Source organism: Sinocyclocheilus anshuiensis, unplaced genomic scaffold (genome assembly GCF_001515605.1).
Source record: "Sinocyclocheilus anshuiensis isolate Anshui unplaced genomic scaffold, SAMN03320099.WGS_v1.1 scaffold1823, whole genome shotgun sequence".
NCBI classification, from domain to species: Eukaryota; Metazoa; Chordata; class Actinopteri; order Cypriniformes; family Cyprinidae; genus Sinocyclocheilus; species Sinocyclocheilus anshuiensis.
In genome coordinates this window covers 609,009-633,667 of record NW_015549711.1, presented here as the reverse complement: position 1 = coordinate 633,667, position 24,659 = coordinate 609,009, and the positions used below count along the sequence as shown (strand labels likewise).

At 37.2% G+C, this 24,659-nt stretch overlaps 1 protein-coding gene across 1 annotated transcript; it reads right to left on the bottom strand.

The window, feature by feature from the left end:
- Positions 1-1,078: 1,078 nt before the first annotated feature.
- On the bottom strand, positions 1,079-23,667 carry LOC107660740 (reticulon-4-like). The gene is made up of 8 exons (XM_016450137.1): positions 23,343-23,667; positions 19,062-19,106; positions 15,510-15,888; positions 12,967-15,413; positions 7,701-7,908; positions 7,641-7,650; positions 1,758-1,816; positions 1,079-1,587 (listed from the first exon to the last, which is right to left on the bottom strand). Exons 1-8 carry the CDS (start codon positions 23,434-23,436, stop codon positions 1,539-1,541), a joined length of 3,291 nt encoding a protein of 1,096 aa, XP_016305623.1. The 5' UTR covers positions 23,437-23,667; the 3' UTR covers positions 1,079-1,538.
- Positions 23,668-24,659: the final 992 nt, after the last annotated feature.

Here is a 24,659-nt window from a genome sequence, read left to right as displayed (position 1 = left end):
AACTTGATATATGGTAGATAATCCATTTATCACGTCGTAACTGTGTGCATAAATGCATTCGAGTAGTTTTTGCACGGACTGACGCTGCTTTTAAAACACAGCGGCCCAACCTGAAGCTATTTTTACTATGCTATACCCTTCCCTTTCAGAAATAAACTCACCCTTGTAGTTGCATCCTAAAAGCCAACAGTGTTTACAATGGGGTTTCGACTTTCAAGGAAAAACAGTGTTACCACATGTGATTAGTAAGTGTAATTATCCAGCTTAAATAATCGTTCTTTGTAGCCTTTTTAAACATTTATACCTCTTCAGTGCCCAAGGTGGTAAACGATGCCCCAAAATGCTGACAAAAAAAAAAAAGTCTTACTTTTCTAAATGACATGAATTATGGGCACTGGCCCCGTTTCAACAAAAATCGATGACTTGTGGGGCCAACATCACATCAAGCACAAAGTTATTGCCTTCCTCTCCTATATTCTGGTGCTCTGACGATCCTATACATAAAACTCAATCTTAAGGTTATTCATATTTATTGTTACGAAGCCAATGTCAGACAGGGGACTTAAAGCAGCCATCCTAATCGAGATATAATATAATAACTATTATTTGAAGAGTAATAACAATAACATTTACATGTGATCTCAACTCAGATGACTGAGTGCGAGAGAGGTGCGAAAGAGACAAATATAAGAGCTGTATATTTGTTTTTTTTTTAAATATAAAAAGCAACACTAACTACTTCACAGCAAAGAGCCTGTTGTAATCGAACTATATATACATACACAAAATTAAAAATTGCGCCAATAACAGGAAGGAGAGTGAACTAGACCGAATTATCACTGCTGGTAGCGTCCCGATCCATCCTGACTGATCAAAACGTGCAAGTCTAGAAATGTTCAGTGCATTTCAGACGAATACGTACACATTTTTCGAAGCACAAAGAGGGGGGAAAGTATGTTACATAAAGTTCTCTCTTTTTTTTTTTTTTGTCTAGAAATGTTCAGTGCATTTCAGACGAATACGTACACATTTTTCGAAGCACAAAGAGGGGGGAAAGTATGTTACATAAAGTTCTCTCTTTTTTTTTTTTTTTGCCAGCGGTTTTCAGTGAAATTTTCATTTTTTTAAAGTATAGACATTTGCTTTTGAGTCAAACACCTGTCTTTATTCATTACTACAGCACCACCCAACCCAACACTCAAAACCAGGTCATAGGTTCAGTCTAGTTCACAAATCCTTCCGTGCACTGGCCTTCAAAATGGGCATCCAGTAGCATTAAATCACTTCCTGTGTTGAAAAACACCAGCTCCTGGAGCACCGAGCTTCTTTTCCGAATGCTCATTAATAAGCTGCAGAGTTAACATTGAATAACAAGAAGCTTTTTAGATTTTACATACTAGCTGGTTCAGTGCAGATCATGGTTGTTTTAAGGTGTGGGTTAAACGGGAAAAGAGGGAAAGGGGCGGGGCTTAGTGTAAGGGGAGGCGGCTAAAGATAGAAGGATGGTAAACATGGTAACGAGGGATCGGAGAGGAGGATCATTCTGCTTTACAGCGCTTCATGGCTCCTGGGAGTTTCTCTTGTAGCCTGAAGGAGAAAAAAAAATGAGACAAATGCCCATTAGGTGGCAATGTTACTATGTGGCATCAAGGTCTCACTAATTGGCTGCCATTTCCAACACTCAGTTCTTTATAGATAAATAGCAGGCACAGATGGTATACATTTTTACTGTATTACTCTACTCAAAGTATACTCACTTGGCAATTGTAGTGTTGACTTGAGTGCGTGCAATGTCAATGTAACGGTCAATCTGGGTCTATGGAAAGAGCAAAGAGAGCTTGCATCATAAGAAACAGTGATTGTAATATCACTGTGCTTTGAAATGTGAATATTTATTGTATTAAATCACAGCCTTTAACAAGTTTAATAATCACATTAGGTTGTATTGCGATTTCTGTTTTTCTGTCTACAAATTTAAGACCGCATGAAATTGTAATGAAACTTTTCTTATACCATTAAAAATATATTTAATATTTAATTTAATATATTAAATTGGACTTTAAGAACCTGCAGGGACTCTCTAACTATACAGAATATTTATTGAGGCCACTTTTGTGGATATAAATATATATTGGTGGAAAACAGCCTGAATCATCATAAATTATGTGTCAGATCAACGTATTGTCTGTTACCTATTTTATTTCAGGTAGTTGCTGAGAAAACATCTCTTTTTCCATTTACTTTAACGTGATGTACTAAAATAACTAAAAATTAGAAAAATAAAAACTATGGACATTTTTTTTTTTTTTAAATGACAAAAGAACTTACTAAAACTAACTAAAATGAGCAAGAAAATTGATAAAATATCAAAATAGAAACTAATTCAAAATATTGATAAAAACTATCATAGTAAAGCTAGAGAGTTGTGGCTTTAATTTTCTCACTGTAAAGATATTAAAAACTGGGTTACTGCAGTTTTGAGGTCAGTGCATAGTGTTCTGCGCCATGGAAATTAAAGAGACAGTTCAGAGTTTTGTGGCACCATTATGAATGCATCATTATAGCCGTACATTAGTGCTGTATTTAATTTGTGAAAACTGCATCAGGCACTCATGAACAATCACAGTTACATAAGAATTTAGGACTTGACAAATGCTTTAAGTAAAGATTATGACAAGTCTTCAGTAAGGGCTTACATAAGACCCCTCTGGTGTAATAATCATACATAATGATTACTATTCACTCTGAGTGGGCCGCCTGCTCTCAAACACTAATTGCATTTGAGCATGTGTCATCCATCATAAGACGCTTTTTTTAAAAAAAGCAACTCTTTATAAGTGTTTTAAAATCTTGTACTTGTTATGAATGTAGCAAAACTATTTTCTATGTACAAGTTTCCCCTGTGTCATTAAAGATCATGAGTAACAAGAGCAACCTGTAATACTAGTTAACATGATAGAGTTGATTGCTAATACATGGAGGCACGTGAATACAACATATGCTTTTCTATCCCTCACCCTGCTTAGGCAGAGCTAAATTAGTTACTACGGAAAATATTTTATTATAATCATTAGATTACTGTTAAAAGGTTTGGGGTCAGTAAGATTTTAATAATTCCTTCAGCAAGGACACATTAAATTGATCAAAAGTGGCAGTAAAGACATGTATAATGTTACAAAAGATTTCTATGTTCTATTTTATTTATTATTTATCTATTCATCAAAGAATCCTGACAAAAATGTACCACAGTTTATGTAAAGAACATCAAGCATTGATAAAAAAATGTTTCTTGAGCAGCAAATCAGCATATTATTTAGCCCTGCCACTGAATACCCACACACCTCTGAGCACCACTGCACCAACACTTACTAACACAGACCCTAACATTAAAAGTGCCAAATGGACCTATAATGTTAAAGGTGAAGCGTGAAGTGCATATTATATATATATATATATATATATATATATTAGTGCAGTCAAACGATTAATCACAATTAATCACATCCAAAATAAAAGTTTGTTTACATAATATGCGTGTACTGTGTATATTTATTATGTATATATAAATACACACACATACAGTACATATTTTAAAAATATTTACATGTATTTACATGTATATATTTATATTCATATAATTTATATTATATATAAATATATTTTATAAACATAGCATATTTTTCTTAAATAAATGCATGCATGTGTATGTATTTATATATACATAATAAATATATAAAGTACACACATATGTGAACAAAAACCTTTGTCATTTTGGATGCGATTAATCGTTTGACAGCACTAATTTATATATATTAGATTTTAATTATAATAAATAATTATATTAATACCTGAAACTGAAGTAAAAAGTTGATTTCAATTGAAATTTTTTAAACAGTTAAATTGCACACGACTTTTGTCTAGCTAGTTTTTAAAGCTATAATTATTTAAACTGTAAAAATTGTGATTGTGATTTTAACAGTAAAAGACTAAAAATGCTACAGTAAAACCTGTTAATTGGTTAAGAGCAAGTTTTCATACTATATACGGTGAATAACTGTAATTACATTTAATGTAACTTTACAGTAAAATACTGTTAAAATTACAGTTTTTGGAAGCAAGTCGTATAATTTACAGTGAAAAAACAAATTGACACTCCCAGATTTCCCTGCATGACACCTCATTTTTTATGTTTTGTTTTTGTAGAAATAATTGTTTCTTAGTTTTTTCTTATCAGTTGTGTACATTAGGGTTTCATCTTGCATCTGATGTTGTTAAATTAATGTTCATTGCAATATTTCAGTATCATGTGTGTCACCATGATGGTGTTTAGTATATTTTGGGCCAGATTTACTAACAGCGTTACTGTCAAGATTTACTGAAGACGCGCAGTGACGAGTTAGCACTCAAAAGGAGTGGACAGTTATTTTTGCGTCTGACCTTACCGAATATGCATTTGTAGGAGTTTCCCTTTCAGACGCAAAATTAATGGGAGGAGATTATAAAAAAAATGAATCACGCAACGCGATTTACTAAATGCTACAGTAAAAACCTGTTAATTGGTTAACAGTAAGTTTTCATACTATATATGGCAGTGTTTATTTTGACAGCAAATTTTGATTTAGTTTTAGTCATAGTCTTTTGACTAAAATGCCATTTAGTTTTAGTCATATTTTAGTCATCTGAATTGTTTTTGATTTTAGTCTAGTTTTAGTCGACTAAATACCGTAAGATTTTAGTCGACTAAATCTACAGTAAATTTAGTCGGCTAAAATCTAATGGGTTTAAGTTACAGTGCATTTATTAAGCATTTCTCTAAAATTTCCAAACTCATTATATAGGTTTGATATTAAGGTTTTATCATGATAGACACTGATTTAACTGCGGTGACACACAACATGCCTTTATGTTAAAATTAAATAAAACCACTTCTCAAAGAACAAGAACATGGTCTTCAGACATATTTATTTCTATAAATAAATTTAGATTAATCTTTAGGGCTACTAAAGTTTTTCAGTCAAGAGCACTGAGTGATTTTCTGTCTTTCTTTTGTTGCTTGATTAACATCAATGACTCGGACAATAGCAACAAAATTAGGCTGCTGTCCCTTTAAAACAGAATGCACAGCTGCGATGGATGCAGTGTACTGATACACGTTCTCCCTACTGTTTACGTTCACGTGAATACTCGTCAAAACGGACAATTCTACATCATTTTGTGTAATTCTCTGTTCATGCGACGCGAGAGAGTACTTGTGTGCTGTGAGACCCGCTTTCTGTGTGTGTGTATGCTTCAGTGTCTGCGCTCTGAAAACCGGACCGAATTGTGTTCTCTCTTGCGTCGTCAGATTTATCCACGTCTGCTCTTCTCTTACTTCCACATATTGGCCTTTTTAAAATTTTTATGCGACATGCAGCAAGAGTGTATGTTAGCTTATGTCCCGCAGGTTCATATGTACACATCTAACCTCCTAACTATGCAGCAGAATCGTTCTGAATGAATATCTTCCCAAATCGTCCCTCCCTAACATTTTCGTCTCGTTTTTATTAGTTGACGAAAATGTCAATCGATTTACATCATAGCTTTTGTCATTCAAAAATAGTTTTAGTTCGTTATCGTCTCATTGTCGTCAGTGAATAAAATGTTGTTGACGAAAATTATGAAAATTATTCGTCAACGAAATTAACACCTGATATATAGTGAATAACTGTAATTATATTTAATGTAATTTTACAGTAAAACACTGTTAAAATGACAGTTTTTGGAAGTGATACAGAAAGACATGATATAACTTACAGTGAATAAACATAAATTGACACTCCCAGAATTCCCTGCATGACAGCTTTTTTTGTTGTTGTTGTTGAAATAATTGTTTCTTAGTTTTTTCTTATCAGTTGTGTACATTAGGGTTTCATCTTGCATCTGATGTTGTTAAATTAATGTTCATTGCAATATTTCAGTATCATGTGTGTCACCATGATGGTGTTTAGTATATTTTGGGCCAGATTTACTACTGTCAAGATTTTCAAGATTTACTGAAGACGCGCAGTGACGAGTTAGCACTCAAAAGGAGTGGACAGTTATTGACCTTACCGACCTTACTGAATATGCATTTGTAGGCGTTTCCCTTTCAGAATCTTTAGGGCTACTAAAGTTTTTCAGTCAAGAGCACTGAGTGATTTTCTGTCTTTCTTTTGTTGCTTGATTAACATCAATGACTCGGACAATAGCAACAAAATTAGGCTGCTGTCCCTTTAAAACAGAATGCACAGCTGCGATGGATGCAGTGTACTGATACACGTTCTCCCTACTGTTTACGTTCACGTGAATACTCGTCAAAACGGACAATTCTACATCATTTTGTGTAATTCTCTGTTCATGCGACGCGAGAGAGTACTTGTGTGCTGTGAGACCCGCTTTCTGTGTGTGTGTATGCTTCAGTGTCTGCGCTCTGAAAACCGGACCGAATTGTGTTCTCTCTTGCGTCGTCAGATTTATCCACGTCTGCTCTTCTCTTACTTCCACATATTGGCCTTTTTAAAATTTTTATGCGACATGCAGCAAGAGTGTATGTTAGCTTATGTCCCGCAGGTTCATATGTACACATCTAACCTCCTAACTATGCAGCAGAATCGTTCTGAATGAATATCTTCCCAAATCGTCCCTCCCTAACATTTTCGTCTCGTTTTTATTAGTTGACGAAAATGTCAATCGATTTACATCATAGCTTTTGTCATTCAAAAATAGTTTTAGTTCGTTATCGTCTCATTGTCGTCAGTGAATAAAATGTTGTTGACGAAAATTATGAAAATTATTCGTCAACGAAATTAACACCTGATATATAGTGAATAACTGTAATTATATTTAATGTAATTTTACAGTAAAACACTGTTAAAATGACAGTTTTTGGAAGTGATACAGAAAGACATGATATAACTTACAGTGAATAAACATAAATTGACACTCCCAGAATTCCCTGCATGACAGCTTTTTTTGTTGTTGTTGTTGAAATAATTGTTTCTTAGTTTTTTCTTATCAGTTGTGTACATTAGGGTTTCATCTTGCATCTGATGTTGTTAAATTAATGTTCATTGCAATATTTCAGTATCATGTGTGTCACCATGATGGTGTTTAGTATATTTTGGGCCAGATTTACTAACGGCTTGCACCGACGCAAACCGTCTTTTGGCGTTAAAATATTACTGTCAGGATTTACTAAAGACGTGCAGTGACGAGTTAGCACTCAAAAGGCATGGACAGTTATTTTTGCGTCTGACCTTACTGAATATGCATTTGTAGGCGTTTCCCTTTCAGACGCAAAATTAATGGGAGGAGATTATTAAAATGAATCACACGACGCAATTTACTAACGTTTGCGCTCGTCAAACTACTGGTATTTGCGCCATTATTTAATGCCCAAAAAAGCATATCTTAAACCAGGCGGTAATTTGCGCTGCTCTTCGTAGATTGCGCTGGTCATTATGGAAATTATCTGGTTGTGTCCGTGTTCTTTAATGTGTGCATTGTCAGTAAATCACACGCAGAATTTTCCCCTCCCATCGGCGTTTTTATGGAATTGCGCTCTAACGCCAATTTGCCTGGTTTAGTAAATCTGGCCCGATTTTCTCAAATATCTACTTTACAGTGAGTTTACTGACAGGACACATAGACAGACAGGCAGGCCAAAAAGACAAGGCTCTTACTTGAAGGGGTGTCCATCGTTGGACTTCTGCACAGCCTGGATGACAGATTTGTAGATGCGGAAAGAGATGGTGACACAGAGCAGGGCCAGTAGCAGGTAGGAGACCACGCTGATCACGCTAAACGCTGCCAGAGAAAGCAGCAACAGCAGCGACACGCCAAACACCACACCTGACTTCTTAGGGTCCCGCCAGTGCACCAGGTCATTCACTGCACGACAGAGAGAGCATGTGAAAACCGTGTGCGTGGCGTGGTTTGATGAACGTATAGAAACAGTGACAAAAAAAAGAGTGAATTGTTGAACTGGTGCAAAACACTTTAAATCCCGAGCCTGCAGCTGTAAAAGGCAGCAACACATTATTTTAATGGGTTCTCTTTTTGTACCTGAACTGCAAAATCATTAGGTCTCTCATAAATAATATAGAGCTCATATTTTCCATACGGCTGCGGTTACGTAATGCAGTTTTCGAGTGGCTGGTGATGTGGTGTGAAAGGAACCTTTTAAAGAAGCCTTACATAAAAGGCATTCTTCACGTGGAGCGATGCCTTGAGGGGGTTCGGCTCTGTGCGTTTCCATTTCTCAGGAAATCACGGACATATGGTCTATGGGGGAAGACGGTGGTATTCAAAACATCTAATTTCATAAGGAGGATGCACAATTTTGGACCCTACAAGAACAGAATAATACACCCATATATATTTTCCTGGCAAAGTCTTATTAGAGGAGGAATTCCAACTTGGGCATGTGTGGGGACGGGTCCTGTAACACAAGACTATACACGTGCAAGCGCTGGCTGGTTGAAAACACAACCACGTCTTCCACTGTTACTATGTTTGGTCTGTCAGCTTTAATATATCACCTCAAGAACAGATATGGCGTTCACACTCCAGGAGACTGTAAATGCATTCATGCATTCAATTCAAGCAATACATGGTCAGGTACAGCTTTTCCCCTCAAGTTTTCAGAGAACTTTTAAACTCTGAAATGCACTGATCACTAAATATTCCATTTTTATTAAATATATATACTGATTTAATATCTGTTCAACAGGGCAAATAAAATTACATTTTTGCATGATTTTAATTGGTGAATACAACCAAGGTCAAGGTCACTAAGGTGGGAGAGGCCAAAATAAGTAAATAAGTAAGTAAATAAATAAATATAATTAGGGTTAAAAAATTTGGGGTTGTATAATTTTTTATATTTCTTTCAAAAATAATGTTGTTTTTTTTTAAAGAAGACTCACCAAGGCTGCATTCATTTGAAGAAAAATACAGTAAGAACAGTAATATTATTTCAATTTAAAAGAACTGTTTTCTATTTTAATATATTTAAAAAGAAATTATTTATTACTGTGATGAGCTTTCAGCAGCTATTACTCTAATCTTCAGTGTCACATGATCCTTTAGAAATCATTAGAGATTTCACAATTCACTCAACTCACGATTCGATTCACATTTTTTTTTTTTTTTTTTTTAATAAAATGAGATTTAAGACAAATTAAATTAAATGTGTCCTTTTACTATTGCTTGGACAAAATGCTGCACATTTCTTTGTGAAATTGAAATATAACACTATAATAATATACTAATATAGCACTTGCATATTATTGCTCTTTTGTTGGTTTTGATTGCTTCTATTGTCCTCATTTGTAAGTCGCTTTGGATAAAAGTGTCTGCTAAATGACTAAATTGAAATATAATGTAAATGTAAATAACAAAACTAAATTGAAATTTTAAAACAAGCCCCAAATCAAATAAAGTAACAAATAAAATAAATCTCTTCATATAAACAAACTAAGGCTTTGTCTGTGCTCTTTCCATTTAAAATTAGAGGCAACCACTGCATTTTAATCTTGATCCAAACAAAGATGCTGCATACATGTAACATGAGCAGTTTTTAATCTAAATTACATTGTATAATTTCGAAATTTGAAGCAAAAACAGAATGGTTTGACTTCAGTTTTGTGAAACTATACATAAAAAATATCTGCATGAAACAGAAACAGCAGATGAGCTGAACGAGATGCAGATTCACTCTCTGCCAGCAGGTGGCGCTTAAAGCGTTTCCTTGGTTTCCGCTGTAAACAAAGCAGTGCAGCGCTGCTTTAATATGCATTATACAGAGGCAAGATGAATAGAAAAAATACCATCTAAACTTTTCTAAAGACAGTAAGTTCCCCTCAGACATGCATTCATATAAACTCCTACCCCTAAATGAATTGCGATTTGTTTAGCATCTCAACCGATTTGAATCGTCACATATTTCAATCGATTTTCAACTGGCTCGCGGTTAATCGTTACATCCCTAGAAATCATCCCCAAACATTTCATCTTATAAAAAACATATGTTGAAAATGTTCTGCTTAATATTTCAGTGGAAACTGATTTGTTTTTTTATAAATAGAAAGTTCAAAAGAACAGCTTTTATTTGAAATAGAAATAATTTGTAACATTGTCATTACTGCCACTTTGGTCAATTTAACTTAACGAAAACGGAAAGTATTAATTTCCTTTAAATAAAAATCTTATTGGCCCCCAACTCATTTGAACAGTAGTGTACCTACTGGTTCTCACAACAGAAAAAATGCCTGCATGTCATGTCCCAAGACATGCTTCAAAAAATGTCATGGGACACCAAAGTCACAAACATACAGGCATATTTAAAAAAAATAAATAAATAAATAAAAAAAATTGTGAAAAAATATAGAATTTTTTTTTTTTTTTTTTTTGGAACTCTATATGAGCTCCGGTCAGCTGAATGCTATATTTTAAGAGAGGAAGTGGTTAAAAAGTGAAAAACAAGAATAACTGTTCTTGAGCAACCAGAGGAAAAAAAGATTGTTTACAACAAGTCAACGTGACATAACTACAGCACAATGGTGTGTGGCAAATGATTCAGAGCCTGAGAGAGCACCATTGTTTTTGTCCACTCTCACAGCTCGGAGGCTAAAACGCTCAGTGCATGTGAGGGGTTTCCTTCTTGCTCACTGCAGGGGTCTGAGTTCCTCCCAGCATGCTTTGCTAGTGCCCACGGGGAGGCAGCCTAGGCTGAGAACAGTTATTCGTTATCATTCCCTCCCTCGCTGGCGTTAGTGGACCCAGATACAACAGCATGTCCCAGTGGCTGCTGAGCCACAGTGGCCTCTTTTAGTTCTCACAGAGCTGGGCTCTTAAAGGTACATACACCATCTAATGCATTGGTGCGAAACCATGTAAGAGTCCACGTGTGTGTGAATCATTTAAGAGTCATGCATGAAATCACCCATCCCACCCAAGTACAAGTTCAGCTAAAAATTCCAGTTTTTCCTCGTCACAGTGAGTGCTCATTTGTATGTTGAGAAACGAACAACGTGAGCCAATTTTCAAGCAATGAAACCCTAATGAGGTCAGTTATTTAAAGGCTATTGGCCATATTTATACACTATGGTCTGTTTCAGCATGCTTAAAATGTTAGCACTTGCTTCTCATCCTTTTAAAGACTCAAGTGAAATTAAACTACTACATTTTACAAGGCAGACCAATTGGAAAAATTCTAATGCCTAATATGAATATTTATTTGTAGCTTCATATTCATATAAATAAATAATTGAGTGCAGCTATTAGTCAAACCTATGCTAGAGTTCACACAACCACATGCTATTATCTACAGCTCTGACAAACCCAAGTGGAAACTACCACACCCATTAAAACAAACTTTCACACCACTGGAAAGCTCTCAGTCAGCTGTATTTAGATGACTGACAGCTAAAATACCAAGTTGCAAACGTTGTTAAAAAATAAATAAATCTCACCCACAGTTAACAACTCAAGCAGACTGAAAAGTGAGACAAAGAATATGCTCTAGATCTATTAAATAACCCACTTACTCTGTTACAGCTATATATGGCATCTGGCACAAGAAATGAATTACTGTCTATATGAATTGGCAACACTTTACAGTAAGGTTGAATTCATTAACATCAGTTACTTTTACTTAATGTAAATTTCTACAGATACTAATATAGTTAACATATCAAATGCATATAAATTAACATAAATTAACAACAAAAGAATATATTTATAACAATATAGTATATTCATAAAATACCTTTAACCTGTATTAATACATTTGGTAAAAAAAAAGTTGTATATGATACCTGATGCCTGATTTTAACGATTCTTTTTTAATATGGAAACTGATGCTTCACAATTATAAAATTATCTGTGAATAACTAATTGTGAGAAGCAAATTTATTCTCCATTAACTTTGATCACAACGGGATCCTTCACAGGAGTCCAAAGTTCAAACCTCAACATTGAAGTAATTGAGGGAAATATTCTCAGCTTGTTTTGGAAATGTAGAATACAAAAAAAAACTAAAACAACAACAACAAAAAAACACAATATAGGCTATTTATTTAATTGAAATGAATAACTGTGCTGATAATGAATAATCACAGTAATCATGTAGCCTTAATAAAACCCTGAATATACATTATTAAGGAAGTGTCTGCTAAGAGCATAATTGTAGACATCGTAACAGTCATTCATGGTAAATGAAGGCACGCAGAAAATGTATACGCTTTAGATAATGAGTCAGGCTTTGGATCGTTCTCTCTGCATGTGTGTGAAACAACTGAGTTTTACGGAGCAATGTGTGACAAGGGGCGTGGGTAAAATATATAAGACTATATATATAATACTTAAAATCATATTTTGAGAATGCATAAGAATCTATTTATAACAGCTAAAAAATTGAGTTCATCACTTTCTCTCGTGTCACACCAGATGAGTGTACACATAAAACAATAGCCTACTAACTGCCAATGGAAGATAATGCTACTCCTGTTAAACAACACATTTATCCTGACTTCCTGAAGAAGGTTACATAAAAAGATGAAACCTGAGACAAGACATGAACTGTACCATCTGACTTCAAGGGCTTTGCATGCAGCCATCCTGCAGGAATGTTTATACAGGTACTTATCACTTTTAATATTGTACCATCATGTTTTTAAGGTCATGGGACATGTCTTAGAAAAAAATACAACAGTACATTTAATAAAGATTACCTCACAACAAACAAGACATTTAGAATCTCCATAAGGCTATTGTAATAGCTTGAGAGTGTTTAGTTATTGACATTTTTCAGAAGCATTCTTATAGGTTAGAGTTGAGTAAATTAAAGTTGAGTTATAAAGTAAAAGAGGTAAGTAAGGTCTAGTGTCTGAGCATACTATGCGTGCAGGGTTAGCAGGCTACTTGCCCAGAAGAAAGACATGTTACCTGTAAGATGGGTTAGTATTGCTGTCAAGACATGCTCTGCAAGGTGGTAGGCCTCTGCAACCCAAATGTCGATTGCCTCTACCTCTTTGGGAAGTAAGGCATCGGGCTGATACTTGTTTTGAAGAGTGTGAGAAGATGAGGTGACTGAGGTCTCAGGGCTAGGTGTAGGAAGTGCAGCGTTATCATGCTTTAGGACAGTCTTCATAGTGGGAACATCCTTGTCTTCGTCCTCTTGGCTGCTCCCAAGCTCTTTCAAAGCAGAAATTGTGAGGCGCTCCTGCTCCAAGTCCATGATCATAGCTGGAGAGGATTGAGTGGAAGCAGGAGCATCAGATTTGGGATTCTGGTCTATAGCTTTGTGTCCGGGACTGAGGACCTCAGGTTCCTCGTCCTGCTGTGACTTAAGACACTCCCTCATGAACTCCACGAAGCTGTCAGTCGCTGCTGTTACTGAACATTCTGCTTCAAACGTCTCTGTATCACTTAGGGTCTCTGGCGAATCCGGTCTATCTAAAAGATCTTTGGTGGGCACAACTCGAGGTTCAGACTTGATTATCACTGATCCCTCAGTAACCTCATTTGCCACAGGGCCAGAAATATTTTCACTGATTTTGCTAGACTGCTCATTGTGAAAAGAGGGAAATGGTGCAGGTGGGTTCTCTTGAACTGGTGGCTGTTGATCAATGGACTGGACTGGCAACTCCTCCTGTTCCTGCAAGATTGAAGCCTTGATTTCTACTGATGACTTTTGATCTTCTGAATCAACACTTGGCATTTCATTTTGAGGGATTATAGTCTCAATATCATCAGGAATATCAAATGAAGGGTCAGGCACAGATTCATAGTCTAGCCTGCATTTGTTGGGTGTCTCATTGAAATCATCAGGAATATGCTCAAATGATTCCGGAACATTGGTATTTTGATTATCTTGAAGACAGCTTGACTTTGAAAACTCTGTTTTCTCACCTTTACTTTCCTTAAAATAAGATGAATTCAGCTGGTCTTTTAAAGCAAGCTCTTCACTGGCGTAATGATCCAGGTAAGTCTCTACATCACTGGGCTCATTTGAGAGGGAACTGATGTCAGGGGGAAGGTCAGAAAGTATTTCTGCGGTCTTGTCTAGGTCTTTATAAAGGGATGACTCTTTGAGAGGTTCAAAGGTCACTAAATTCTGAGACATAAGCTCTTGAGAGTCCTCTGAATTCAGGCCTCCAGAGTCCGGAGAGGACTGGAGAAAAATGCCACTTTCATAATCATCTTCAATCACCTTGTGTTCAGGATAGTGCTCAGCATCAGAGTCGTTTTGATTTGTATGAGAGGAAATGCCATGGTCAGGTTTATGCTCGTCATGTAGAGTTTCCACAGATACTTTTTCTGGGACCTCTGAGTCACGTTGCTCTGGTGACCTTTTGCCGTCACCTTGCAATATCTGACACTTTTCATCCTCCTCCTCCTCTTCCGCTTCCACCTCAAATGGTTCCTCATCATCACTTAAAACTTGTTCCTCGGTTTCAATTACATTAATAATAGGTACCTGAATTGGCTGTTTTTCAGTGGTTGGAACAGTCTCCTCTTCCTTGTGGGTTTTGGTGTAAAGGTCATTGTTTCCCACTGTTGGGATGCTCATAGTTTCCTCAATCACTGTATCATCTGACTCCCCAGAGCTGTCTACCTCTTGGATTTCAGCAGGCTCCAAGTTTCCCTTTGAAATATTGGAATGTTGTGTAGAACTAGGCTCCATCTGTTGGGACACAGTGGGTGATGGAGACTCAAAATCTGCAGGAGGAGCAGCGGAGGAAAGAAGCTCTTGATTGTCAGGGAATATCTGATAGCCTTGAGTGCCCAAATCAGCTTTCTCTTGTTTGTCCCACATATAGGCTGTTGGTAAAAAGTTCAGGTCAAATTCAGAATCTTCTTCAACACTCTCTTGTTTTGATTGCTTGTTGTCATCACCCTTTGTCTGATTGATGTCATCTGGCACTTTGATGGGACAGTCCATAAACTGATCAGGAACTCTTGCAAAAGGTTCTGTAACTTCTGCTGTATCAACATTGTTTGGTTTCATCACTTTGGATGGGCTCTCTTGCGCCATGGGAGAATAATTTCCCTCTTCAAGATCATTATCTTCAATGTTGAAATCTGGTGCTGGAGGTAAGTGAGCTCTCATCCAGTCAGCAGTGTCCTCAAAGTCACTTCCACGCCTTTCCTCTCCAAGCACTTCAAAGGGTGATTCTGGAGATTCCTTCTCATTCGACATGGTCCTTTTCTGAAAGGGCGATTCTGGAGATTCCTTCTCATTCGACATGGTCCTTTTCTGAAAGGGCGATTCTGGAGATTCCTTCTCAATCGACATGGTCCTTTTCTGAAAGGGCGATTCTGGAGATTCCTGCTCATTTGACATTTTCCTTTTCTGAATGGGGAATTCTGAAGATTCCTGCTCATTTGATGTTTTCCTTTTCTGAAAGGGGAATTCTGAAGATTCCTGCTCATTTGATGTTTTCCTTTTCTGAATGGGGAATTCTGAAGATTCCTGCTCATTTGATGTTGTCCTTTTCTGAAAGGACAAGCGGGAGGAAATTCCATGTGATTCAGTTGGGGACTTCTCATAGTGACGCTCTTTAAAATGTGGAACCCCCCCATCACTTCTATCAAAATCATTCTGCTTTGCAGCTAAAGCTTCTAGTGCTTTGATTCTCTCAGACACTGGGGATGTCTTTATAGGGGAGTCCTGCTTTTGAGAGCCAAAAGATGAATCAAAAAGCTCCCGTTTCTCTTTGAAGGTACGGTCTATGTTGTCAGCAGGTGATCCTGAGGAGTCGATTCCATAAGCAACTGGTGAAAAGGAACTTGACTGAGAAGAAAATCGAAGAGATGTCGCCAAATTATCTGAAGGTTTGTCAGAGCCCAGTACCACTCTTTTGTCTGCATCCATCATGCAGCAGGAAAGAGGAGGAAAAGGAGGGTTGGAAATAAAGATCAAGGCATACTTTACCTTAATTCCGATTTGCTAAAGAAGGGGAACATGCTGAAGCTCAGGTTTGTATAGGATTGTCTTAAATCAATAATTAAAATTTCAGAGTCAGAGATCCCAACAACTTTAGCAATCAGCAGCTACATTGAAACTTTATGGAGCATTTCCCAAGATGCTTAATTTGCTTGCATTCATTTAACTGAAGCTAAAGCGATCATGCACACATTGCATGGTCCCACATATTAATGGATGGAGTTTGATGTCTGCATGCCAGCTTGACAATGTGCTGATACCATTGAGGAATCTCAATGACACACAAAAGGATTCTTAATGGGTTTTAATGTATTACTCCTGTAAGGGCAGATTTACACAACTGTTTACTTCAGATGATATCCATAATCAAACAACACTCCCAAAAACAAAGAAACAATTAAAACAGACAAACAAAATGAAGTACTCAATACCCTCAAGACAATTACTAAAGAAATAAATTTGTTAAACAATTAAAGCACTGTTATTGTGGATTCTACTAAAGGGCTGTCTAAACTATGCCTCAACTATCAAACCATCTCAAAAAAGAGAGATGATAAAGAAATCAAATTATGGTGTAGATGACACAATGAGGCCAGAATTATAAGAGCACAGGGAATACAGCAAAGTGAATGCTGGACACACACTGAAAAAGGAAGTTCTGACCACTTTACCATGCAACACAATGGCTGTGTCCAAAAGATGAACAATTCTGCCATCACAGGCACTATGTGGAGGTAGGCAGGCAACAAGGCACATCTAAATACAATGTTTCCATCACATATGCTAAACAATAATTTTAAATTTAATATTTTCTCCTGACTCTCCTGTAGGGTGATAAAACTAGTTCTGGAGGGACTACAGGTACCTCTGTAACATAACACACTATGACTACCACATTCTAACAACCTAATTATTTTGTCCCTTTACAAACCTGCCACTTCCTGGTTTTACTTTAAGATGTATAATCTTTGAATTTGCATGCTGTATGCTACATTTCTGCTAGTAAAAAAACATGTGTACTGCAACTGACAGAAACTAGTATTTTCTCAATTCTGTGATTATAGGGTCTACCCAGTAAGAGTAAAGCCTTCTGAAAATAGATTAAATTTATAGGTATATATTTTATATATACCTAAAGTACACAAATATGTAATTTATTGTACTTTACATGTTTCAACTTGAAGACTTTTATCCCTACATCTCTTTAAGATTGTGGTATGGTTAAGTACTCATTGTGCAAACTAAGCAACGCTTTTATGATGAGTCATTTAAATAGTATATTTTTATGAAAAAAAATATCTTTATGAAAAAATATGCAAAATATCTGAAGACTTCAACACAGTGTGAGGAATTTACTCAAGATCCACTTTATGCTAACGCTTCCTATATATAAATTCTACAATGATCAAAATCCTGAAAGTAAATAGACACGAAACAAAAGAACAAACAAACACAAACAAAAAGACTGAAATTTGAGGATTTCCTCTTACTCTGTGGTAAAAGACAACATGCAAAATGCATGGAAAAAGCAGGTGAAGAGTCAGCCGCAGCAGTCATGGGGATGTAACCACAAGCAGCGTCCTGTTGCTAGATCCCTCCCCAGTGGCGCTCTACCTTCAGGACCAGTGCGATGTTGGGGGTGTAGCTCCAAACATGGTTTGTTGTGGGGGAGGGGGGACATCAAGGACATGAATCCTCAGGGACACCAACCTGATCCATTTTTAGGATTCTGCTCTCACACAAAGTGAACTTGAACTTCTCTGCTATATTAAAATAAGGTGGCAATCTTGGGATTAAGCTGGACCCACAGTAACGCTGACCTAAATCATGTTTTCAGTGGGTATATACTGGAGCTGATTGAATTTCTAGCATCTGTGGGGACTTAGCTTTCCCATTTTTAATCTGTGAACCATGTTAGATGTGGGGTGCCTATGAAATGACAAGGGATACTAATGGTAAATAGGAAGTAGTAGCCACAAATTATTGCCAGGAATGGCTACGTTCAACTTTTTAGCCCGGGAACCCATATATTAAGTGAAAGTGAAAAAAAAAAAGAAGAAAGTGAAAGTGACGTGACATGTGGCCAAGTATGGTTACCCATACTAGGAATTAGTGCTCTGCATTTATCCCATCCTAAGTGCACACACACAGCAGTGAACACACACACCGTGAACACACACCCGGAGCAGTGGGCAGCCATTTATGCTGCGGCGCCCGGGGAGCAGATGGGGGTTCGGTGCCTTGCTCAAGGGCACCTCAGTCATGGTATTGAAGGTGGAAGAGAGCGCTGTACATTCACTCCCCCCACCTACAATCCCTGCCGGTACGAGACTCGAACCCGCAACCTTTGGGTTACGAGTCCGACTCTCTAACCATTAGGCCACGACTAATTACAGGGTATTGTTGGATTTACAGAGCCAAGTAGAGACCGTGTTAGATCAAATAAGGCATTAGACGACAAGCCACAGAAATCTGGATGATCTCAGTTGAAGAGCATTCATGAAGTGAATCCAAGTTTGAGGATTTCAGAAACTGTTGAAAACAGGAGGGACTTGGCTGTTATTATGGATTCCAACGTGCATGATTGCAAGGGGGTCACCATTAGAAACAGCAAGGGTCTTGTTACAAAACTGGTCAGGGAGGGTAGTTGGACTGGACAGTACACGGTCAAGTAGCATGCACGTGTGAGACTAATTATGAACTTGATTGTTAATGTTTAGGTAAGAGCTTAGTTATCAAGACCATACAGATTGAAGGGGAGGACATTTTGATGATTTTCCACAGAAACTGGTTGGGTTCTAGCTTGAGAGATAAGGATCTAATTCTTTAGTAAAACAATCGGTAGCTTCTTTCTGTGTCCTCTGCTTAATTTCCTACTCCTAAAAGGAAGAACTCCAAAAGAAGCCCTTACTGCGAACATCTAGTCTGGTATAGAGGAGGAAAGGGTCACTGGTGAGAGGGATGGAGAGCGTCATAGCAGCAGCCCAGTGGGATAAAGCATACTTAATAGAACAGAGATGACAGAGGAGCATGAAGAGAAAGATAAAAGGTAGAGCAGCAGGCGAGCATCATAAGAGAACTATACACTTGCCTTGAGGAGACTGAATGAGAGATACAGGCGAAGAAAAAAAGGAATCTGAAAAAATAAAATAGGACAGAAGAATGAGAAGTCTCAGTATCCTTCTTATACTCTACATTTGAAAGGGGAAAATGTTAGTGAAATGCCTAGCGAAGCACCGTTCACATCTCAAGAATCTAGAAAAGTAAAAGAAATAAAAAAAGAGCTGACAGCAAATAACTAAGTGCTTTACTTGACAAGGAATAAAGAGAGAGAAAAAAAAAGGCATCATTTACTCAGCCTCATATAGTTCTAAACCTGAGCGATTTTCTTCTGTGGACTACAAAAAAGTTTGAAGTCCAAACAACATTTTATCTGGTCGACTTTTAATATACAGTACAGAAAAAAAAGATTTTTTTTTGTGTGATACAGATTTGGAATAACATAAGGGTGAGTAAATAATTACAGACTTGTACTTTTTGGTAATCTTTCCCTTTAATCTACTATTCAAGTAAGTTAGCTACTTATCGATGAGATAATCAACCACTACTGATGGTGTGAGATGCTCTCATCTTTGTAAAGCTATTCCAAAAAACATACCTCAGTCTTTTATGCATGCAGCTTATACTACTTGAAAGACTTTACTGAATACTGTACGGTACTAAAATTCATTTGTAACACTAGTGTAACACGATTTATCGTTTGAGCATACATTTTTTGAATTTGATTTAATATTTGACAGTTTGAACATTTGATTCACCATTTTAAGTTTGTGAGGAAAAAAAAAACTTCCATAAAGCTGATTAAAAAAAAACAAACAAAAAAACAAACAGAAGTGACCAGTCACAGTACCTAAAATATACACTTTTGCTTATACATCAATAAAAATTAACATGATCCTATTTTCATGTGTATTATACACATAACATATACTACCTATTAAAGCACTTTGTTTCTGTACAAACAGAACTAATCATATACACAACATTCCTTTTTGATGAACATGATTCAGCCGCATAGTGTACAATACTTACTCATAATAGTCAAATGGTGGAACTTTCTCATGGAATTTTCAATGATCCCTCCCATACTTTCTGACATCTAACCCTGCAAAGCACCCACATGTTGCACCACTGTGTTATGTAACCTGTTAAGGGAAGCCATTTTCAGCCACACTTCAAAAATTCATGTGATTTGGAAGCAAACAATATTTGCATTCATCCAGAAGCCACTTACAACAGTTGGGTCAAGCATCAGGCTGTAGAGGCAACACTAGGTCACCAGAATTGGATTAATCTACTCTGGAATCTCAACAAGAACAGGGAGTGCCAAGAGCGAGAGTGGTGAGAAAGTTAAAGAGAACAGGTTGATCGAGTAATGCAACAGTCTTAAACAGGGCAAGCTCTACTGGTCACAAATAAGGAGTGTACCCCTGCTTCACGGCATTCCTTGCCCAAACCACACCCAAACGCTTTTTAATAAGCGACACACCTTGCACCATTGATGTGGACACCAAAATCCTGACAAATCCACACACCCTCTCTGTCATCTTGATTGAAGTTTTTCCTCACTTATGAGTCAGCCAAATAGAATCTGCTTCACTTTTTGTGACAGCAGCAACCACGTGGTGCAATTATGGCATCACAATCTGATATCCTACCATGGTCGGTTGGTCATGTTTAGCCGGCAAACATTTAATAAGGAAATAAGGTATAGTAATCCAACATCCAAGGATCTGATAGACAGATACCATCTATTGCAAGGGGTTAAATGCAGTGCACCAAGATGGCTTGTGTTACAGGGCAATGCTTAAAGTGGGACTGGATTGGCCTCTGACTCCGGAAGAGCCTGTGTGGCATCTCTGTCATGCCAGCAATATCAGCTCTATTCCTGAGGGGACTTAATGATGACACCTAAATCTTTAAGAGTGCTGCCTCAGCCAGCTGCATTGACCTTAGGGATCGTGCCCAGACAGAAGAGGGAGGCCGAGAGAGACTGTGTTCTGACAAAGCAAAAGACAGTATTGATATAGCGAAGATGAAATCGATTTGAATATGATCTCTTGGTCTCATATAGCATGACATTTTTAACAGATTGTTCTGGGTTGAACACAAGTTAAGGTCTACCAAAAACATCTAAGGGTGGCTGACAAAATACTTTGTTAGCAAAATGCAAAAGCATATATAAAAAAAAAAAAGTATTAAAGCTGCATGCATAACTCTCTCTCTATATATAGTTGATATGCATGTAGCTTTAATTATAATAATTTATAATAAGTTGCATTCATTTAAATACACCTGAAAGACTACTTGATCTCATTCAAAATGAACCAAAAAAAAAAAATTAACAAGTAAAAAAAGTGACTAACCATAACACATGAAATATACAATCTCACTTGTATGTATTTAAATTTGTACCTAAAATCTATTTTTAAAAAATAAAAATAATAGGCAAGTTATGAATCAACTTCTCATAGTCATATTTTCCACAAGAAACAATGACTTGCAAACAAATGCACTTGCAAATGACGCCTATGAAGCGACCACTGCATGCTTCCTCCATAGATTTCCAAATTAAAGATCATAACTGTCAGTTCACAGCTACAAATTCTACTGATGGAGCTTAACCTGAATTTAACAAAGAATATTGTATTAAAACACCATTTGGCTAGGTATGGCATCATTTAATACCTTATATTTACATACAGGCTTTTACTATGTGTAACGTGACAATGGCACCCAGACAGGCATCTCAGATTGTGTCTTTGAGGGCCATTGCAGCTAAATTTAACCATCCAGTCCAATATGTCACCTTCACATATGGTGTCTGTGATAGTAAGCCTGTAGGCCAGTCATGTATACATCCTTCCAGCAATATTTGGATTCTGACACCTAACTGAAATCAATGTACCTAAGCTCAAGAACCAATAAAGCATTTGAAGTCATCAAACGATTTGAAAGTGTGCTGAAAACATCAGTGACATCAGGAGTCTTAACTTCAAGCTCTAATTCTATTAGAATCCCAGACGCCTTAATGAAGCCAAACCAAGGAGGCCAGAAGCGCTCCATATATTGCTGACGACCTAAAAAGCACTGAACCAACATCCCTAGTCAACAAAAACCATGCTGCATTGTTTTCACAACGGAAAAATATACAGGAACCGAGCAAATGGCAGCTCGTCATTTCAACAGAACGACTGAAAACGTGTAAATATGGGCCAACTTAACTGCATTTATTAGGCCAAGGGTTTGTTTACCATTTCTTACATATATACATAATGTGTGTGTGTGTATATATACAGCGAGAACAATTTATTAACAAATCAATCGAATCGATTCTTTCATACGGTCCATTTGAAAGAACCCAGAGAATTATTTTACGCCGTGACATAATTACGTCAACCTGACTGGGCATATTTAAACGTCCCAGCAATACTCAGTCTTTTTTATTTATTTATTAATAAACCAGTTTATTTTAATTTCCTATGTCCCAGTTCAGTATGCTGCAGCCATGATTCAGCTCATAAAAACAAACTATTTTAGAGCACAACTATTATGATGCACTAATAATACAATTAATTAAAATCTAATATAAATGGTTCGTAAGGGTTCTTGGTTCAAATTGAAAACAGCTCGCACCGATCCAGTTCTTTACATATTCAACATTATTTGACCAGATTCGACTCAAAAGAACGATTCATAATCGGTTAGACAGCTAGCCTACATTGATTATTCTAGCTTGTCACTTCGCTAGCACTGTAGATGGGGTGTGTATGTAGGTTCTTCCTTCTTTACACCGTCTTTCAGTTTCGGATGCATCTGCAGTGCAGATCATCAGCTGAGCCGCAACATGTGCCCATTTCAGCATGGGTTCAAAGGGGTATTAGGTGTCCCCATATTTCTCCGTGGCCTTTTCCTAAAAATAAACGTCAGGTCAAAGCTGTGGATGAGAACACATTCATTCCGAGTCCAACATCCGCCATGCCATTTCTGCCTGTAAAGTGTAACGCCAAAAACCCTCCTACTATGCCCAAAAGGAGGCGATATGGAAAGTGTACGTGAGAAATAAACAGTGCAAGGCTATTACATAACGCCAGAGAGTCACAGTACTGGCTTAAAGGCATTTCAAACTTGTGCATTCATTCAAATCGATCTGGTTTACACTATATAATCTGGTATTGTCCTTAAAAGCACTATTCAGTGCGACCTGCCAAATGCACTTCCATTTGGAACATCAGTAAATTCGCAGTCTAAACTTCAAAACAAATAGAACACAATTCAACGAACCTTTTGGATTTAGTTCACGTTCTCTTACCGGAAAACTTGGAGTCTTTGGACGATGCAGAATGCCCATCGTTTAGGCCTTGTGACGACGAAATTTGAGACGACTGGGTCATTGGATCTGCCATGTTTGTCGTGTTGTTCTACAGGATCTGTGATTTAGAAGTGTCGCTTGATGTTTGGCTGCTGATTGATACGCTGAACGTTTCCGATTCACCGAGTATTTCCAAATACAGCAGCGGCGTCACCGAGCCTGCACAAGCACATTAGGTGAACCTGCCTGAATGTTGCAGTGGATGGGGGCGGTGGAAGACAAATAGGGCGGGTACACGAGAGAGAGAGAGAGAGAGAGAGAGAGAGAGAGATTTATATATTATTATTATTATTATTTTTCTTTCTGTTAATACATATGTGTACTATTTGTAAGCAGTCCAGCTGCAATTGCTTTGGCAATACAAATGTATAATTTTTGTCATGCCAATAAAGCACTCTTAAATTGAAATTGAATTGAGAGAGAGAGAGAGAGAGAGAGAGAGAGAGAGAGAGAGGATATTGGGGTGAGAGGTCGATTTTCTTTGTTTAAAGGGGTACGCCATAAAACTATTTTGATTCGATATTGTGCCACAAAAAATCCTTTTCCTTCACGTGTCCCATAAATATTAGAGATATAGACCTCTGACTTTTCTCATACAGACAGCATCACGCGTTGCAAACAAATGCTTTCTGTATTAAAATTATGATCTACACACTATTACCTGTAAGTGTTTGTTACATATTTTCAGTCGTTAAAATAATCTTACTATAATATCACTCTGAATTGTCCATACAGTTGTTATTAACCCTGAAAGCTACGGACGGTTGATGTCTAATCCAGTGGTTCCCAACCCTGGTCCTGGAGGCACCCCAACACTGCACATTTTGCATGTCTCCTTTCTCTGACACACCAATTTCAGGTCTTGGAGGCCCTACTAATGAGCTGATGACCTGAATCAGGTGTGTTTGATTAAGGAGACATGCAAAACGTGCAGTGTTGGGGTGCCTCAAGGACCAGGGTTGGGAACCACGCGGTCTAATCTATCCTCGCCTACTTAGAAAAGATACACTAAACGCTATGTAACTCTATGGGGCGTGATTATGTAATGTTTTCGCATTTGTGCTCTGCAGTTTTTTTTCTACCACGATGATAAACAGTGGGTCAGCGTTTCATTTCTTGTTCAACAACGCGCTCTTTTGGTTAACAACAGACATCCTCATTTGCTTGTTATGATGTTGAAGAAAGGGCTAAATTTGACCGCATTTCCCTCAGAAAACGATGAACAAAAAAAATCGTTAATAAAAACAGAATTAATAG

What these genes read in the sequence shown, in the direction of transcription:
- LOC107660740 (XM_016450137.1), bottom strand. Translation starts at nt 23,436, where the DNA reads ATGGCAGATCCAATGACCCAGTCGTCTCAAATTTCGTCGTCACAAGGC. An exon ending in TCCTTTCAGAAAAGGACAAC is followed by an intron (nt 15,414 to 15,509) that starts ATCAAATGAGCA and finishes GAAAAGGAAAAC; the next exon opens with ATCAAATGAGCAGGAATCTT. An exon ending in GTCAACACTACAATTGCCAA is followed by an intron (nt 1,588 to 1,757) that starts GTGAGTATACTT and finishes TTTCTCCTTCAG; the next exon opens with GCTACAAGAGAAACTCCCAG.